General features: G+C 34.3%; 1 protein-coding gene across 13 annotated transcripts in view; it reads left to right on the top strand.

Annotated features, from left to right (window-relative positions):
• The window catches only part of TANC2 (tetratricopeptide repeat, ankyrin repeat and coiled-coil containing 2), a 642298-nt gene that overhangs the window by 446380 nt on the left and 174493 nt on the right, over nt 1-21425 (top strand). For all 13 annotated transcript variants that reach the window (XM_077163513.1, XM_077163519.1, XM_077163523.1 and 10 more), the window contains one exon: nt 857-982. In XM_077163513.1, the coding sequence (XP_077019628.1) occupies nt 857-982 (126 nt within the window). The remainder of the gene's footprint in view (nt 1-856; nt 983-21425) is intronic.

Here is a 21425-nt window from a genome sequence, read left to right on the forward strand (position 1 = left end):
TAATCATTTTCTGAAAGTTTTTTTCTCTTTGTTAAAACCTACTTTGTCTTCAGTGCTCAAATCATTCTTGATGTCTTCACTTTTGGCCCATTATGAGTGGGCCCAATGGCCATTAGTATTAAGCAATACCAATATCCGTTTTCTTTCTTCTGCCATTTTCTCTCTTTTGAGGCTGATTAGGGGATAAAGGATTTATGGATGAGCTAGGAGCTATATTACTTGACTGTCTTCAAAAAACGACAAAATTGTTTTTGGAATTCATGGACATTGGCAAGTCCCTAAATGCTGTTTGGTAGTTCTCTGTCCAGTGTCTCAGGTATCTACCTTTCCGATCTTTGACATCTTCATATTTTAGAATGTTTTCATATTTCACGCTTTACCATGAAGGACAGTGTTAGAGCTTCATGTTTTTCTCATAGCCCAGTATAATTTAGGGAAGGTTTTCCACTGAAGATTTTTGTATCTTATTCTATAAATGTGGGATTTGTGGCCCAACAGAAGCAAAAAATAATAATTTTTGGTTTCAGGTACAAGTGTGTGATCCACATTCATGTAAAATGATTAAATTTTTGAATAAAGATTTCATTTCTAAAGAGTATTTGTATTATAGGTTTGCCAACTTGTTGCTAGTACTCCCCATGAGTTCAGGCAGTTAATAGTAATGAAGGAGCTGAAGACAGTTCTTCACATTTTCCCTAACACATGTCCTAGATGCTGATGAGGTCTTTGAGTTCAGGAAACTCTTGGTAAAATGTATCTACTGGGGAGCCCTAATCCCAAAGTTTGGGAGGTAGAGACTAACTGAAAGAAGTTTTCTAAACTTACATGTTCTAACTAAACTCTTCTATCTTATCAGCTACCAGCTCTGCTCACTTGGAGGACCTTGCTTACCTGGATGAGCAGAGACACACACCTTTGAGAACTTCTCTTCGAATGCCAAGGCAGAGCATGGGAGGTGCTCGCACACAACAGGATTTAAGAGGTTAGAACCACAGAGGGGCTTTAGAAAAGTCTGGGGACAAGTGGAAATGGTCAAAAGGAAAAATGTCCTTTTTTCCAACTTAACACTTATTTAAGCCTTCCATAAAAAGTGAGATGGTCTATTTTAGCCAATAACCAATTCCTTTATACTGAACCTAAAGGAGAAAGTTTAACACAAATATTTGTACTGATCATAGAAAGGCATTGTAATTGCCAACAGCTGGGAGCATTGATTCCTTGAAATTCTAAAAGAAATCAAGTATAAAGGGCTGATAGTGATGGAGAAAGTAACTTTGCTAAGATCCTGGGTTTCAAAAATGCTTGCCTACCAACTTCAGCCATAGGCATGTTGTAGATGAACTTGGAGATGATAATCATGTGTTTAGCAGGAGAATTTCCTTTATATTCATTCTACTGGCCATTTCTAGTGACATACAGTATACTTTGTTGGAGTTTCAGACATCATCCAAATAACTAATCCTTTTCCCACTCAGGTACTTTTCCCCTTTCCCCACTTTGTGGCATGCTAGATGCTTCTATAAGTAGTAATGTGATCCTTTCAAAGACTTTCATTTTATTATAACCTTGATTTAGCTGAGGGACTAAATTGGTATGTTATTGGTATCTCTGCTTGTGCCTCATGTTTGCTCAAAGTGAGCCAAACTATCCCTGATAACTTGAACAGATGGTCTGCTTTCTCTTGTAGCTAGCAATTCAAAGCCCTACTACATCAAGGACATTTTTCATTTTAATTTATAGATTCTCTTCATCTTTCATTGTTCTCTTCTCCCCCCGCTTCTCCCAGGCGCTCCTCTAGACAGTATAGTACCAGAGGCATAACTCCCACAGGAAGGGATTCATGCATGCCTGCTGTGAACTCTAGCACTCATTATGCTGACATTTTTCCAATGATGGCTAAGCACATAGAAGTATGAAATAATTTATCGTATTGCTACAATTGCTATTCCTCCCACCAGCAGTAGTGAATTGATGGCCTTAACCATAGTTTTAGTTCCCAAATCTTTCTTCAGTTTGCCATATACCAGTTGCTTGCTAAATGTAACTGTGTATCTCCAGTCCATGAACAAGAATTATGTGAAATACTGCTTTGATGCTGGTGGATTAATTATATCCAAAGCCTGAGTAGATTTGTCAAAAGACCAAATCAGTGAGTTGTGCCAAGGCCAGAATACAAAACCATAATAAAGGAGATTGAATACAACTACTGATCTATTTAGACCTTCAGATTTTGTTGAAAATATACCACATTGGCATCACTGTGCATCTCATTACTGAAAAAAATCTACTGTTGATTTTTTTTCTTCTTTGCTAGTCATTGAATCATGTATGCTATGCTATGTAGAAACCATAATTAATTGAAAAGATTTCAACTGTATATATTTTTGAGAATTCTTGATGATGGGTTCCATTGATAATACAAGGTGGTACATGCCTGCTTACGGTATCTATCTTTGACAAGTGCATTCTGGTGAGCTTGATGTTTATACCCAGATTTTACTTTTATCTAGAATACGACAAAGATCTTGTCCATTGCATTGACTTCACCTAAACATTCAGTAAAACAACAAAAGTACATCCAGGGATTTTTTCCAAAGAATACCTAAGTCTTTAGAAAGCTCTCTGCCTGAATAATATATTTTTAGTAATATTTGCTGATGATATCTCAATTTATTGTTTACATTAATATTTACAGCTGAAGTTTGTCCATTAATGAAGGAGTTATGATATTAGCCTAATGTTTCAATTCCTTGAAATGTCTTAATTTTTTAGGAGATTTCATTTTAGTAGTCCAAATGGTTAAGTTACTACATGCCATCCGTTTAAGTGCATTGATCCATAAGAGATGGAGTATTTGCTTAGCAGTATTTTAGCCTTTTGAGGCCGTGTATAATAATCTTTCCTGAAAAGTAAATCTTCTCTTGAGTATTGTTTACAGGTAAATTGTAAAGCTTATATGACTTCAAACGCATTAACCAGAAAAGCAAGCAAACTTAGACAGACTGTGTCTATCCAAGTTTGTATACATCTGTTTGCCAAGCCTTTATATTTGTGATTATTAATCCAAACCCCTTTATTGTAGAAGTAGAATCAGATTGTTTTCCCACCATATTTCTTAAAAATCATACCATACTTTCTAATTTTATTTAAAGGAACATGCAAATTACATTCATATTTCAGTTTAACATTTTTTTCATTTTCTGGTTATGGTTGAAGAAGTAAAATTTTACCCAGGAAAAAAGTAATAAGGTGATTAAAACCTTTTTTAGGTATGCATTAAGATGTGTTTTTCTACATTAGAGGTATATTTTCCTACATTTTACAGTATTACTTCAAACAAGTCTTATGAAATAGTTGGGCTTTTTCTTAATCACGAATCTGGTTTTAAATGACCCAGGTTTCCAGAGATGCAGTTAATGGTCATGTACACTGTAGTGTACCCAGTGGATACTGTTTACAGTCCAGCTGACTCCAAATATAGAGACTGTTGAGTAATATCCCATGGCTCTATTTCTAAAGAGCATTTGATTTGACAAGCATTTACTGAAAGCTTCATAAATTAGAACAATCACTATTGTAATTTAGAGCAGTGGTTCTCAAACTTTTTGTTCCCGGACCCCTTCACACTCTTAAAAATTATTAAGGACTCAAAAAGCTTATATATATATATATATATATATATATGTTTGTTGATACTTGCCATATTAGAAATTAAAAATTAAAACTGAGCTATTAACATATCTATTTACTCTGTTTTAAAAAACAATGACAGACATGTTAATATTAATGTAGGCTCTGGAAATTTCCATTGTACACTTGAGAGAGAATGAGAATAAAGAAAAGGCAAATAACCTCTTAGTATTATGAAAATAGTTTTGACTTTACAGACTGCCTGAAAGTGCCTCAAGAACGCCCAGAAGCCCCCAGACCACACTTTAAGAACCACTGGTGTAGGGGAATACCATTATAATAGAAGATAAATTCTGTTCCTTCATGGATCATACAGTCTTTTTAAAGACATGCAAAAATAAAATGTGGTTTGAGAATTGATTAGAAGTTGCTCATGAGAATGTGGTTTAATAGTACAGGCTTAGTTCATTTAACAGTTGCCTTAATAGTAACTGCCATTCTTTGATCATAGTGGTAGTCTATTGATTGCGAAGCAAAAGTTGGTGGACTAGTATCTCAGCTAGAATTTGGATTCTTTTGTAGGGTATTAACATTAATATTAGTAAAAAGTCCTTTTCTTCAATTCTTAAGTCAGCTATATTGAACAACTGTTCTACTGAAATTGATGTTTCCTGAGACCTAATCCAACACTGGGGAGAATGTGACGTAAATGCACTGTCCAGGAGAAAGTTTCAGTGTGTTAGTAGATTCCTACCTGTCAACCATCCGAGAACTTGAGTTCTAATGATAAATAGTTACAGAAAGTTACGTACTAGTACATAATATAGCTGGCTAACCAAAAGTGCCTTTTCTAGTCCCAAATCCTAATGTCCTTTGACAGATACAAATTTGAAACCTTAATAAAGTTTTTAGCTCAAGTTTCTAAATTTATTTTAAGATCCCTATCTTTTTTATTTTAATTGCTATTATGTTAATATGGAACTGTGCTAGAAATTTATTCACATAAAGCTTCTCCCTCTTTCTGACCATCTTAATGAAAATTCTTATTCCACAGAGAAAAATAACTCAGTTTGCTGCCTATTAAAAGGAAAGAAGAAGTGGCTCGTTTTTATGGATAAATGTAATAAGTCTTATTGGGGAATATTTAGGAACTACTGGGAGTTAAAATACACAAAGAAAAAATAGCACAGTGACTTGGAGTAGTAGCTGCTTATGGTAAATTAACAACAAATTATTAGTGATAAGACCCTAACCTTCCTGATATTAAATTATAATCATACTGTTCTGCTTAAAGAGATACACATTATTAATTAAAACTTCATTTCTTTATATATGTTGGTTTCCTTAGGACTTTTACTAAATCTAAATCCCATTACATAAAATGGCCATTTGTAGGCATCAGGGTTAATTTATAGCTGCTTTAATAAATACTAGGTTGGAAGGTCAATGTGCAAATGATAGTCTGGTTTATTGGCAGAATTTATGTGAAATTGGCCCTGCCACAGTTAACTTGGCTTTTTCAAAGCAGTGGATTGATTTTTATTAAATAAAACCAGGGCTTTAGTGCATCTCCTGTTTTCTAAAACAGCACATCCTTTGTGAAGATGACTGAGGTGTATGTCATGAAGTGAAATACTTTTGCATTAGCTCACTGAATCACACATCCCTGAGGTTGCGTCATCATCTTGATTATTGCCTACCTGGCTGTCACATTTACAGGAGAATTTTTCAACCTCTGTCTTTCATCTCTTTCTTTCTTTCTTTTTTTTTTTTTACTTTAAAAGTAAGAGTAGTTTTTTTCTTCTTAGATAAATTCTAAATCCAGAGGTAGGTGTTTACATGCATATAACAGCCTGTATTAAATATTAGGTGGTTAGATTGCAAGTGTTACTTGTATGAGGTGGTTCCTTCACTCCCAGCTAGCATTTTTGCAAACACCTTAAAATTTGAACACACGGTACTCAAACTGTATATGTTTGAATGTCTGCTGAGAACCAATTTATGCTTTTTAAGTAGTTTGACTATGATGGTTTTTAGAAGATTGCTACTTGTTATAGTAACTCCAGATAGGTACACAGGACTGACTTCTATAGAAACCAGCCTTATTTGATAAATTTCATCTTATAGTTTGAAAATCCAAACAATAACAGATACACAACAAATTTCCCCCACAATACCAGTTCTAAAGGGAAGAGATAACCATTGAGAAAAAGAAGCATCTATAAACCACATAATCTTCTAACAGGTACATAGTGACAAAAAATACAGAGTAACATGAAAGAAATTCTAACATCTAACTGCAGATCATTAAAGTGATCTAAGTTTTTCAATCTTGTCATATCCAAAAAACTTTAAAATTTTTAATATTTTTTAAATTTCCCCAGATATTGATAACATTATAAAACTGAAGAATTTCATATGTAGGCCCATAGCTGTTCTGGCATTGTTTACTTTAAAAAAGTTTACTCTTCATTTCAAGTAATTAAAAGTGACATCCTTGGTTCCCCTATAAAAATAATGTTGTGTCTCACCTTCAATTGAAGCCAAAAATATAATAGCACAAAACAAAAAAAATTGACATAGTTATATAATTATTTTATCAAATGTTTCATATTTAAAAACTTTGTTTTATGTTTTCCTATAATTTCAAGTGTGAGGAAACATGTGAAAACTGGCAGCCTTTGGAAGAGTTGGATTTTCCCTGTTCTTTTACATTGTTTCCAAAGACCTTTGTTCCCATCTGAAAATTGCACTCAACAATGACTCAGATTTTTCTCAACAAATACTTTCCTGTAAGATCAGTGTCAGAAATCTGAAATTTAATATGCACGTCATTGACGTAATTCAAAGTATGACTTTCCAGAACAAAATAAAACTTTTCCACTTCTGGTCTCCATATTAATAGAATACAACAGTAAGACAGATGATGAGAATGGAACAATTTAAACAGATATAAAAATAACTTACATTTATTAGAGCTTTTTGTTAAGAGCTTTTAAAATGTTCTTATTTAACTCTCACAAATTTTTTTTATTGTGAATATATGCAAAAAAGCAATAAATTTCCAAGTACATTTTAACAAGTACTTATAGAGCAGACTTTAAAGTTTGTTATGGGCTACAGTTCCATGATTTTTCATTTTCTCTTCTAGCTACTCCAATACACTGAAAACCAACAGGAATATCAATATAATGATTCAGCAGTTATACTCATTTGTTAGGTCCAATCATCTCTGTTATACTCCTCTTTTTTTTTCTTTTTGTGAAAAATAACATCTACAAAAAAGCAAAAACTTTCGAGGTACACAACAATTAGTTATAGAACAGATTTCAGAATTCGATATGGGTTAAAATTCCACAATTTTAGTTTTTTATTTCTAACTGCTCTAAGGTTCTGGAGACAAAAAGAAATATCAGTATAATGATTCAACAGTCATACTCATTTGTTAAACCCAACCTTCTTGTAACTCCACCATCACCTTTTATCTTTCTCCCACTTTTTAAGGGTATTTGAGCTATGTCTATTCCAACTTTTTCATCCCATATTATGGGATAGGGGGATGAAACAAGTTGGTATTCTGGAGAGAGGCTGGCCCTCTGCATTTCAGGACTTATCTGGTCCAGGGACCCATCTGGAGGTTGTAGGTTTCTGGAAAGTTACCCTAGTGCACGGAACCTTTGTAAAATCTTACATAATGCCCTAGGTATTCTTTAGGATTGGCAAGAATGGTTTTGGTTAGAGTTTGGCAAGTTATGATAGGTAGCAATGTCTAACTGAAACTTGCGTAAGAGTGACCTCTAGAGTAGCTCCTCAACTCAATTTGAACTCTCTCAGTAACTGACTGATACTTTATTTGTTACACTTCTTTCCTCTTTTGGTCAGGATAGCATTGTTGGTTCCACAGTGCCAGGGCCAGGTTCATCCCTGGTAATCATCTCCCACACTGCCAGGGAGAGTTTCACCCTTGGGTGTCATGTCCCATGTAGTGGGGAGGGCAATGGTTTCGCTTGAAGAGTTAGGCTTAGAGAGAGAGAGGTCACATCTGAGCAACAATAGATGTCCTCCAGAGGTGACTCTTAGGCATACCTATAGGTAGACTAAGCTTCTCCACTACATACATAAGCTTCACAAGAGCAAGCCTCAAGATCAAGGGCTTAGCCGATTGATTTGGGTGTCCCTAATGTCTGATACTGTATCCAGTTTCCCCAGTGGTAAAGTTTAATAGTTCCATGTTTTTTCTCCTCTCCCTCAAGGGACTTTGCCAATACTTTTTGATTATCTGCCTAATATACTCTGGGATTTATATTGAGCTATACAGAATCAAAAGCTGTCATTCTTATTCTGAGCTCCCTGTGTTTAGATTGTTTAAATGATCTATCCAAACAGGTTGAGTTAGATTATGTGCTACAGAAAATTTAGGTTCTGGACAAAGTAAAACTTTCTTCCTTTGTTCTCAAAGAGTAGGTGAAGTTCTAAAATACAGACAATGTCTTCCTTACCCTGTGTTCTGAATTACCTTATTCCCGACTTGGTTGGCTTCATTCTTTAGATCTCTAAATACCATATATAAAACCTCTCAAAATCCATAAATAACAATTACCACTCTGCGATAAATGTGGCTGCTATAAGAACTTACAATCTAGGCCCAATTTTCTTTTAAGTATTTTCTAAATTAGATCATACAATATTTGCTCTTTTATTTCTGGCTTATTTTGCCTCACCAAATGTCCCATAGGTTCATTCACATTGTTGCATGCCTCACAACTTCATTCCTTTTTGTAGCAACACAATACTCTATCATATGTGTACACCATCGTTCATCAGTCTACTTCTCAGTCAGTACATCTTTCAGCCACCCCCATCTACAGGGCCTCATGTACTACGCATCAGGGCCAAAGTCAGTAGTCTGTCAACGCTCTCAATTTTAGATAATTTCATTGTTCCCAAGAGAAAGATAACCAATAAACACAACCTCACCAAACATCTACCTAACTCTTGTCCTTCCCCCATTGTATACCCCTGGTATTGCTATGGTACTGTTGATGTTTTCCTGTTAAATATAGCCCAAAGCAGGTAATAGCATTTTCCCCCTATACTCCGAAATTATACACTCTTTTTACAAGATCCATAGCTTTGCAGTAGTTCATGCAAGAATTTATTTAACAACTTTTTGATGTTAAATAGTGGTAGTAAGGAACCTGAGTCTTGGTTAAATAACTTGTTTAAGATCACATATCTAGTAATTGGCAGAGTTAGGATCCAGTGTACTCCAGAGTCTATGCTCTTAACCACCATGCTATTCTATGTCGTAGATAATATAGTATAAAAACTATATGTAATATAATAATAATAGTAAAAATAGCTTGTTATAAATAGTCAATATTCTGGGGAATTAGGAATGGGAAACAGAGTTGCATATATAAAATACCCCATGGCTGTCCTTTCAGCAAGGGCTGTTGTCAAGGATGGCACCACCATGGTTCATGACTTGTACATTAGCCCAAGCTAGCTCCTGTCATTATCTTCCTTATTTCTATTATTAGTATCTTAATTTTCCTGTCAGGCTTTAAATCTTCAGCTTTGAATCTCCATCTTCATTATCTTCTTTATCTAGTTAGTTTCCAATCTCTGAGGGTTCTATTCTCACAGTCTCTTACATTCTTTCCATGTTTTCTATTCTCATTACTGCTAATTAGCTTGTCTCCCTCCTGTGGTCTTTCCATACGCCAATTAATCTAATGCCTGGTTGCCAAATTAATCATTCTAAAGTGGAACTAAGAATGTATAATTTCTCTATCTTATAGTTATCATTTCCATCATCCCTGTTCAGTTAGGGTATAAAAACTGAAAAAAAAATTTTTAAAAGCAGTTTTGGAAAAAAATTGATTTATTATTACCTTTAAAATTAACTCTGTGTATACTTAAGAAAAGCCAAAGGAGTTTTTTTTCAAATGGACACTGAGAGTTGGACAGTGAAACAGAACATATGATGGACAAGAAATAAAGGAACAGTGACAGTAAGCTAGACAGAAAGAGCCTAGACAGTGCTTAATGAATTTTAATAATTCTCTCAAAGACAGAGACTAAACTCACTTGTATGCCAGTTGAAAATTAACATGCAGAATGCATAATAAGACTCTTTTCCACAATGAGTCACTGATAACAGCCCATGGTTAACTGTACCTTGTTAACAGGCAAAGCAAGTAGAATTATTAAATGGAAAGAGCCATAGGCTAGAAAGAAGAAATAGAAAAATAACTGTATGTTAAATCACATTGAAGATAAGGGGGAGAAGTTGAATTCTAATGTGAAAGATATCTAAAACCCATAGGTAAAAGTTATAATTGAAAACAGTTGCTTTGGCATCAGTATTTTTAAGTATTTGAAAAGAGGTAAGAGGTGATGGCAAATCTCTAATCTAGAGAGAATAGGATAAAGAAACAGACATTTTGACAGTTTGTTTTTCAATAGCTTATCAGTCTATGGAAGTAGAAACAGCAGGAGTTGGCAACAGATGGCATTAAAATGTGAAAGTGATGAGAAGTCCATGATGTTGCCAAGAGCTCTAAAACTGATTGAGAAATGCGTAAAGCAAAAAAGACTTAAACAGAGTTGGCCCTCAGGAATAGGAAAATGAGGAGGACAGGATTAAAGCAGCATGTATTTGTGCACTGCTAATGATAAATTTTAGATTTATTGAGCATTCACTATGTGCCAGGCTTCATGCTAATAATTTTACATTATCTCGATCCTCATAACAGCCCCATGAGGTATATGTGTCCCGTTTTACAGAGGAAGAAACAGAAGGAGAGAGGGATTAAATGATTTTGCCAAGGTCACACAATTGATGAGCCTGAACACATAACTCACGTGTGGTTAAGTACGCCCAGTGGCCATAAATTAGAAACAGAATTGTGATGCCAAAGCGAGTTAGTGAGGTAAATTAAGTAGTTATCTATAGAGTATAGCTGATATAGTTTAAGGAAAGAGTTCTAAGCCCCATTAGAAAAAATGAAATTCATAAAACCTTACACTTTTATGTAGCTGTGTCACTTAAGGTTTTCAAAGGACTAAAAGTATTGGACTGCATGTAACGATCCTCATTAGTATGATACAGATACAACACTTCAACAAGGAACATAGTGTTCTAAAAATAAAACTGATTTTTTATTTCCGAGGAAAAACTCCTTTTTTATAAACTTTTTTTTCTATGTTTTATGAGTTATATAAAGGTTTAAGATTGAGAGTTTCCTGTTAGTACATGTTTCCATTTTGAAGATTTCTTTCCAGAGACATATCCAACTTCATTGACCCTTTTCTTGCAAAAGATAATGGAGATCTGGTAGCGGGTCGGGGGGGATGAAGTAGCAAGGGAGCAAGGAAAATTAGCTATTTAAGTCCTTCTAGTTCAAATTCAGTCAGTATAATTCAGTTCTCATTTGTTCAGAATCTTGATTTGCCTAAAGTTTTTTTTTTTTTAGTGCTAAAAAGAACCTGAAAATCTTCCCATCCATTTCCCTTGTTTTACATTTGATGAAACTGCCCCAAAAAGGAATTAAATCTCTTGCCCAGGGTAATATAATAACAGACTCTGAACTAGCATCCAGATCTTCTGACTTTAATTTGTTCCTCTTTTCATTACCCACTGCTATGATTTTCTGTTCACCTCTCAAATTCCAAAAATTTGGCAAGTGTCCTCAGGATGAAATGTGCTTTATAGATTATTTAGTTAAAATGAAAACCTAGGCCTCAGTTAAATTTTTAAATTTCTGAGTAAAAAAATAAAACTAGCTTTATTTTGGAATTCTAATTAGGGGATAGTCTGCAAAGTGAAATACCTTATCTTCTTATTTGTTGAGAAAGTCTGCTAATTGTGAAAATCAGTCCCTTTACTTCCTTTCTTTAAGACGTGTTCCTTCTCAAGGATCGTTCCCACCATCCTCCCACAGTAATGGATCACTAAGATATGAGGAATGATATATTTTGTTTGTCATTACTTTCTTATTCTCTTTTGTTCCTGTTTTCTTCCTTTTTTACTTTTAGTAAAAGACTTGTTTAAATAGCTCTGTGATGAAAGGAAAACGTTTCATGCAATTTAGGATCTCACAGCTTTCTTGAGTGATTTGTGAATCAGGCAGCAGCCCATTCTGATAGTAGAAGAAAGTTTATATGAGGCAAACACAGAAACAAGTGAGGAAATACTCTGATTGGCTGACATTAAGTTTTCATTTTACGAAGGAGGGCTCTTACAAAGTGGGGAACAGAGAATCATTGATTAGTACGGTATGCTTGTCCTGTCCATTCTGATAAACTGTCTCAACTGGACCAAAACTAGTTTTATCACCAGGTGTTGCCTATCAGCAACTCTGTAGGGTGTGTTTCATTTTGTCAGAAAACCTGCAGATCCGTTGTTTTTGTCTTCTGGAAAAGCTCTATTCGGAAAAAAGATCCCTTTCTGTCAGTGCCCAGTGCAAGCGGCCGTTGTATTTTTCTTAATATGTTACTACTTTGTCATTTCTACTCATTAACAGAAAATCTGATGGGGATTAGAATGCTTGAGGAATAGATTTCTCGTAGTGCAGGCCTGCACGGATATGTAGAACCCACTGGCTGCGCTGAATTCTGAGACTTCAGTAGGTCTCTTTGCCCTAGCCAACTTCTACAGATAGGTACTGTACTGGTTGTGCTGTAAAAACTCGTTGCTGAGAATTGAAAAATAAACACAGTTGAAAATCCTTTGTATCAGAGTTAATGAGGTGAAATCATTACCTGGTACCTTTTGCCTGACAAATGAATGAGCACTTTTCAAAAGCTTTTTGCAACCAGAATAAAAACAGCATCCCTGATTTCCAGCTTCATTAATGGTGAAGTTGTTTGTTGACTAACCCTCCCATGGATAACAATCATAAAATATGAACCAAAAAAAAAAAAAAAACCTTCTTTGAAGGCATTGGAGAGTGGCTAAAAATAGACAAGTGGAAAGGGAGTTTACATTTGAAAGATAGGGACCAAAACCACCAATATTTGCAAATCTGTAGTTTATTTGCCTCAGGGTTCTTCTCAATCTATGCATGATGTCTGGTAGCAGAAAGCCGCAGCTTTACTGGTTTGAGGTGTTAAACAACAAGAGTCCCGGGACTACCAAAACAGCTGGAAGGTTATCAGAAATCCTAGAAGAAAAGGAGCTGCAGGGTAGCTTAATACCAAAATTTGCATATAAACTCCACCCGAATCCTTAGCTAACTGCTGAAACATACATACACAGAAGAGATCCCAATCAGCCTGGCAAAAATGAAGCAGAAGAGCTTGTGCCAAACCAGGTTAACCTCCTGCTAGAACAGAAATTAGCATTCTCACAAGGAACATAAAGGAATACATGGTCTCCAAAGTATCAATTAAACTAATGTTAGTAGAAGGGAGGAAATAATAGATAAGGGCAGAAATCAATGAAATAGAAAATAGACAAACCTTAGCAATAATTTAAAAAGTCAAGAAGTGTTTTGTTTTCTTTTAATAAAATTTGTAAACCCCTACTGACACTGATTAAGAAAAACAGGAGAAAACATAAGTTACTAATATCAGGAATGAAAGTGGAAATATAACTACAGAGTCTACAGACATCAAAGGCATAATAGTGGAAGATTAGCTACACTGAACTCTCTGTCCATCATCACCTCTCTTATGAAATTTCACCCTAGCTTCTTGTCCTGCTCCCCAAAATTAATTGGGTAGGTTTATGATAATATTGTAGAACAACAACAAAAAAGATATATTGTAATTAAGTGAAAAATTAAAACCTTTCATAAACTGCTCTCATCTTATAGGCAAGCGCTAGCCTAACTAAATTACTGTCTTACTACCATTTAACTAGAGGAATATGAAAGCATATCTACATTCTACCCTGTCCACTATAATTTCCCTACTTTCTTTCATTTCCCACTATGCTTTCTAATTCGTTTATAAAATTATATTGCTCCTCCCCTCTTGCTTTATTTCTTCTCATTTATCTTTCCCTTTGAGATACTTTTGAGATTTCAGGAGTTCTCTTGCCTCACTGGGAGCTAGGAGACCTGAGTTTACATTCCACCTTTATCATTACTAGCTATGAGGGTTTGAGCAGATCATTTAAAACATCTTAGAGCTCTAATATACATCAACAAAATTTATTTATGTAGGTTAATTAGCTATCACAGGGCCTGACACATAGGAGGTGGCTCACCATTTCTTCCCTGTTCTTGAACAGGGAACCAGTAGGAATAAGTAAAGACCTTTTTAAAATAACTTTTATTCCTCATAGCTAAAACTTAAACTTTCCTCAAAGAAAAGAAGACAACTTAATTTAATTATGTTAAAATACTCAACTATACCTGCCAAGTGGTTTAGGTAAAATCTTCTTTATTTAGGCCTTTAGCAAATGTGGTATGTTTGCATTTCTCATAGCTATTTTTTTTTTTAACATGGACAGGCATCAGGAATCAAACCCAGGTCCTCTATCTAATAGGTATCTTGATTGCCTAATTATTGATTTTTCCTTGGAGTGAGTCTAATTCAACATACACTCACTAAGGCAATGAAGGCAGGAGGCTTTAACTCCAAGAACAGTTATCCTTGAAAAATATGGAAGCATAAATACATTTGCTAATTTTTAACAGGATTTAATTAAAACAAAATGTATTCATATATGTTTTTCACAAAGACTGCAGGCATTTTAAGATTGTTCGAAAATTTTTTTAGATGATAGTTTCTTCTTACATGTACCACTTTTAAAATTTACTTTGACAGAGAGGCATTAGAAAAAACTTATCCAAGTAAAATCTATTTGGGCAGACAAAAGGTTAAAGTTAAACTGGTATCAGTTAGAGTAAAGGAGAGTTAGTGATTATGCCCTATTCCTGTTTTTAGGGAGAATAATGATATAGAAGAAATAGAAATTACAGAAATATTTAATATTTAGAAAATGCTAAATTTGAAAAGTTGAAACTTAAAAATCTGTGTGGTGGTTTCTGTTGCTTTATTTGCTGTTCTTTCCTTTTCAGGTCAAAAGTAATTATCAATTTTGCTGAGGTATACTCAACCTCAGAGTTGAGTAAATATAGAGTAAACATATTTAAGGGTATAATGTGATAAGTTTGACATATGTGTGAAACCATCATCACAGTCTCTCAGCCACTGAGACTTTATTTCGTCTCTTTTCTCTCTTCCCCCTTTTGGTCAAGAAGCCTTTCTCATTCCCATGATACAAGGTCCTGGCTCATCCCCAGGAATCAGGTCCCACTTTGCCAGGGAGATTTACACCCTGGGAGTCATGTCCTACATAGAAGGGAGGACATTGAGGGCATTCCCTCTTCTGTTCTGTTGATCTTTTTGTCTGTCTTGATGCTAATACCACATTTTTTATTATTGTAACTTTATAATTAACTTTATAGTTACTGTAATAGTCTTTAAAGTCTTTATAACTTTATGGTGTTGAAATCAGGTAGTCTTAGCCTTCCAATGTTATTCTTCCTTTTTCAAAGTGTTTTGGCTATTCTAGTTTGTTTACATTTCCATATTAAACCTTATAAATTGCTACAGCAAAGACTGCTATAATTTTTGATGGATATTATATTGGATCTATAGATCAATTTAGGGAAAATAGACTTCTTAACAATATTGAGTTTTCCAAACCATTAACAAAGTATATCTTCTCATTTGTTTGGTTATTCCTTAGTTTCTCTCAGCACTGTTTTGTGATTTTCCATGTGCAGATGTTGAGCATCTTTGTCATATTTATCCTTAAATATTTCATATTTCTTATGCTGTTGTAAATGGTATAGTTTTATCTCCATTTCTAATTTCCCAATACTAGTTTATGGAAGAACAATTGATTTTTGAATATTGATCTTATGGCTTGAAACCTTACTAAACTTATTCATTCTACTAGTTTTCTAATAGATTCCATAAGATTTTCTACATAGACAATCATGTTGGCTGCAAATAAAGATAGTTTTACTTCCATTATTTCTTTATTTTTCTTGCCTTATTGTTCTAACTAGAACTCCAGAACAGTGTCAAATAGGAACAATGAGAGAGGACATCCTTACCTTACTCTTGATCTTAGGGATAAGCATTCAGTCTTACACCATTAAATATGATGCTAGCAGTAGGTTTTCCTACTTTATCAGAGTGAAGAAGTTCCATGCTGTTAGTTTGCTGTTTGTTTGTTTTTTAAATCAAAAATTTTTGTTGGATTTTGTCAAATGGTGATCATATGATTTTTCTTTTATAGTTTGTTAATATGGTGAATTAAATTCTTTTTAAATAATAAACTTTACTTTTAGAGCAGTTTTAGGTTTACAGAAATATTGCACATAAAATGTAGTTCTCACACCCATCTCCCCTTATCCCCACCACCATAAGCACATAGTTTCCATTATTATTACCGTGTCATTTTAGTGTAGTACATTTGTTACTGTTGATGAACCAATACTGATACATTATTAATAATTAAAGTTTATACTTTAGATTAGGGTTCAGTCTTTGTGTTGTACAGTTGTATGGTTTTGACACATGTATAATGTCTTAAGTCCACCATTACAGTGTCGTACAGAATGGTTTCACTGCTCTGAAGCGCGGTATTTTGTGCTTCACCTGTTCATCCCTACCCCTCCTCCCAAACCTGTGACAACCACTGATCTTTTTCCTGTCTCCATAGTTTTGCCTTTTTTAGAGTGTCATATAGTTGGAGTCATACAGTGTGTAGCCTTTACAGACTAGCTTCTTTCACTTAGTGATATGCACTCAAGGTTCCTCCTTGTCTTTTTGTGGCTTAATAGCTCATTTCTTTTTATTAATGAATAACATTCCATTGTATGAATGCACCATAGTTTGCTTTTCATTCCATTGTATGAATACACGATAGTTTCTTTTGGCAATTATATATATAAAAAGAAGCTGCTGCTATAAGCATTTCTGTGCACATTATTATGTGGACATATTTTTTGCTCCTTTGGATAAATACTTAGGTGCACAATTGCCAAATCATATGGTAAGCTAGTGTTTAGCTTTGTAAGAAACTACCAAACTGTCTGCCATAGTGGCTCCCCACGTTGAGGGATTCTTTTAATGTTACACCAACTTTGCATTCCATAAACTCATGATATATTTTTATGTATATATAGTTGGATTCAATTTGTAAAAATTTTTTAGATTTCTTGCATCTATTTTCCTGAGAAATACTGGTCTGTAGTTTTCTTTTTTTATAAATTCTTAATCTGGTTTGAGTATCATGGCAGTAGGAGAATAGTCACTCCTCAATTTACTTAAAGTTTGTGTAATATTGTTATTTCCTCCTTAAATGATTGGTAGAATTTACTAATGAAGTTATCAGGCCTGGATTTTTCTTTGCAGGAAGGTTTTTAACTATCAGTTCATTTACTTAAATAGTTTTGAGGCTATTAGGTTATTGGTTTCTTTTTAGTGGGCTTTGGTGGTTTGTGTTCTTCAATGAATTTGGTGATTTCATCAAAGTTTTGAATTTATTGGCATAAAGATGTTCATAATAACCTCTTATCCGTTGATACCTAAAGAACTATAGTCATATTATAGCTCTCCTTTTTTAACTTTTATTTTAGTAATATATATATACAACCTAAAATTTCCTCTTTTAACTTCATTCAGATATGTAGTTCACTGGTTAAAATACATCCACAATGTTACACTACCATCACTATCATCAGTTACCAAAACTTTTGTAGTGTCCCAAATTCTGTACCAACTAAACACTAATTCACCATTCCCTAACCTTGCCCAGCCCTTGGTAACCTGTATTTTAGTTTCTGTCTCTGTGAATATTTTTATTCTAATTACTTCACATCAGTGAGATTTTATAATATATGTTCTTTTGTGTTTGGCTTATTTCCCTCATCATGTCTTTAAGGTTCATCCATGTTATCACATGTATCAGAACCTCACTTGTTTTTACATCTGTGTAATATTCTTTTGTATGTATATACCATATTTTGTTTATCCATTCATCTGTTGATGGATGGACACTTGGGTTGCTTCCATCTTTTAGCAATTGTGACTAATACCACTATGAACATCAGTGTGCAAATATCTCTTTGAGTGTCTGCTTTCAGTTTTAGGGGCTATATAACTAGAAGTAGGATTGCTAGGTCATATATTTATATTTATATATATTTATGTTTAATTTCTATATTTATATTTATAATCTATATTTAACTTTATGAGGCACTGCCAAACTTTTTCCTATAGCAACTCTGCTATGTTACATTCCCACCAACAATGTATTAGTGTTCCTATTTCTCCACATCCTCTCCAGCACTTATTTTTCATTTTTTAATAGTAGCTATTCTAGTGAGTATAAAATGCTCTTTCACTTTGGTTTTGATTTGCATTTTCCTAATGGCTAATGATGTTAAACATCTTTTCATGTGAATTTTGGCCATTTGTGTATCTTCTTTAGAGAAATGTCTATTTATATTTTTTGCCCATTTTTAAAATTAGGTTGTCTTTTTGTTATTGAGTTATAAAATTTCCTTATAAATTCTAGATATTAAACACTTATCAAATGTGTGGTTTCCAAGTATTTTCTCCCATTCTTTAAGTTGTCTCTTTACTTTCATATGAAAAAGTTCTTTGATGCACAGAAGTTTTTTTATTTTGGTGAGGTCCCGTTTACCTACTCTTATTATTGACAGTGGTATTTTGTGTATTCTTTCTCTTTTTCCTGATTAGTCTGGCTAGAATTTGGTCAATTTTGTTGGTTATATTAAACCTTTCATTGTCATTGATTTTTCTCTTGTTTTCCTGTTTACTATTTGATTGATTTTGCACTTTGATTTTCATTATTTCCTTTCTTCTGCTTGCTTTGGGTTTAATTTTCTTTTTCTAATACATTAAGGTAGAAGGTGAGGTCATTGATATGAGACTTTTCTTTTATAATCCAAATATTTAGAGATCTAAATTTCCTTTTAAGTACTACTTTAGCTGCATTATGCAGATTTTGATAAGTTGTGCTTTCATTTTCATCTAGTTCAAAATACTTTCTAACTTGTCTTTTGATTTCTCTTTGACTCATGTGTATTTATTTCTGGGCAACTTCCAGATATCTTTCTGCTGTTGATTCCTAATTTAAATCCATTGTGTTCAAAGAACATACATCGGATAACATGAATCCTTTTAAACTTGAGACTTTTATGCTCTATCGTAAATGTTTCGTATACAATTGAAAAGAATCTGCAGCTTTGGGGTGGACCATTCTATAAATATCAAATAGGTCAAGTTGACTATTTTGTTCAAGGCATCTTTGTCTTTGCTGATTTTCTGTCTGCTTGTTCTCTCAATTATTGAAAGAGGTATATTTAAATTTTGCTTGGCTGTAATTGTGGGTTTCTCTATTTCTCCTTGGAGTTTTTGCTTCAAGTATTTGTAATGTTGTTATTAAGTGCATGAATGTTTAAGATTATTATGTCTTCCTGATGAATTGACCCATTTCTCATTATGAAATAGCCTTCTTCATCCTTGATAGTCTTTCCTCTGAAAGGAAATATTTTGTCCAGTATTAACGTAAGCACTCCAGTTTTCTGTTGACTTGTGTTAGCATGGTACATCTTTTCCTATACTTTTACTTGTAGCTTTTTTGTATATTCATATGTAAAGTGGGTTTTGTAGATATAGCATATAATTAGGTCTTGTTTATTTGTCCAATTTGAAAATCTTTACCTTTTAAATGAAACGTTTAGACCATTTACATTTGATTTGATTTGATTTGGGTAGGTTAAAAACTATTACCTTGCTGTTTGCTCTGTATTTTTCCCATCTCTTTCTTAGTCTCTTTTTCCTATTTTCTTTCCTTTTTTTGATAGGTTGAACTTTTTACATGTCCATTTTATTTCCTTTGTTAATTTATTAGCTGTGTTCTTTGTTTTGTAAACTTCATGGTTATTTTATTATTTACAGTATAAAGCTTTAATATCATAGTGTATCCTCCTTTGGTATTTCATGTATCGTAAGAGAACCTTACAGTAGCTAAGTTAGAGGCCCCAAGTTCAGAGATTCATCAGGAGGACTTCCAGGATTCAGCATATCATCATATCCACAGCTCTGCTTCATTACAGCAGAAGGATACAAAGAAAAATCAGTGAAGGGTACTCAAGGTGAAAACTGGAGAAAAACAGACACAAGTTTCCAAGAGCTTTTTCCTCGTGGAGTCACTCAAGTCTCACTTAATTCCTCTAGCAGCAACAAGTTGTGATAACATGTGGGATGTTGCTCACATATCCTCATAATGAGGAAAGTTCATTTAGAGACTTAGTGGCCAATGTTTTTATTGGGGTCTCATCATACAAGCTCCCTTACCTATCACATATGAAAATTCTAGACTCTAAGAAGGAAAGCTGGTGTTCAGCATAAACCACATTATTGGTACAAACAGTTTAGGCAGAGTGAGCAACTATTATCAATTCTGGGAATGGTGGGAACTCTCCCAAAATCCAAGTTCCCAGACTCCAGCCAAGGACCAACCTTGCAAGCAGGCCTTTCTAAGGGTAGCAGCTTAGGCCTGCTATGTTAACTCTTTTCTGCATAATAGTATATTTTCATTTCTCCCTTCCCGGCCTGTATATTATTGTTGCCATATATTATATAAGTGTTATAAACCCCACAATTCAATAGTCACTTTCACCTATCGCTCAAAGAGTTGTGAGTTTAAAAAAAAAAAAAAAAAAAACTTACACAGTTACCCATGTGTTTTGGTTTGTTAAAGCTGCCAGAATGCAATATGCCAGAAATGGAATGGCTTTTAAAAAAATAATTTATTAAGTTGCAAATTTACCATTCTAAGGCTATAAAAATGTCCAAACTAAGGCGTCCAGGGAAAGATACCTTGACTCAAGAAAGGCTGATAGATCTAGAACACCTCTATCAGCTGGGAAGGCATGTGGCTGACATCTGCTGGGGTCTTTGGCCTCTGGTTTCAAACTACTTCCCCAACAGTGGGGTGGGGTGTGGGGCATTCTTTGTTCATCTCCAAAGATCTCTGGCTGTATGGGCTCTGAAGCTTTTTCCAAAATGGTTCCCTTTTAAAGGACTCCAGTAAGTAACCCCCACCTTGAATGGGTGGAGACACATCTCTATGAAAACAACTTAATCAGAAAGATCCCACTCAGCAATTTGAGACAGGATTAAAGAACATGGCTTTTCTGGGGTACCCAACAATTTCAAGCCTACATACCATATAGTTCCCATTTCTGGAACTCTTCATTTATTTGTGCTAATCTGTATTTCCATATGGTATCATTTTCCTTCCATGTGAAGGACTTATTTCAACATTTCTTGTATTGTCATCTACTGGTGATAATTTTTTTCAACTTTTATATATCTGGAAAAAACGTCTTTATTTTGCTGTTGCATTTAGAAGATATTTTCGCTTGGGATAGAATTGTGCTCAACAAGTTTTTTCTTTTCATAATTTAGAGCTGTTGGTTTTGTTTCTGGTAAGGAATCTGCTGTCATCCTTATGGTTGCTCCTCTATACCTAATGTGTTTTATCTTCTCAGCTGCTTTTAAGATTTTCTCTTTATCACTGGTTTTGAGCACTTAGGTTATGATGTGCGTTGGTGTCATTTTCTTCATGTTTCTTACACTTGGGGTTCATGAGGATTCTTGAATCAGTGGGTTTACAATTTTCGTCAACTTTAGAAAATTTCAGCCACTAGTTCTCTTTTTTCAAATGTATTTTCTGTCCATTCTCCCTCTCTCCCTCTCCTCCCCCCCCTCCCCCACACTTCAGG

This window comes from Tamandua tetradactyla, chromosome 6 (genome assembly GCF_023851605.1).
Source record: "Tamandua tetradactyla isolate mTamTet1 chromosome 6, mTamTet1.pri, whole genome shotgun sequence".
NCBI classification, from domain to species: Eukaryota; Metazoa; Chordata; class Mammalia; order Pilosa; family Myrmecophagidae; genus Tamandua; species Tamandua tetradactyla.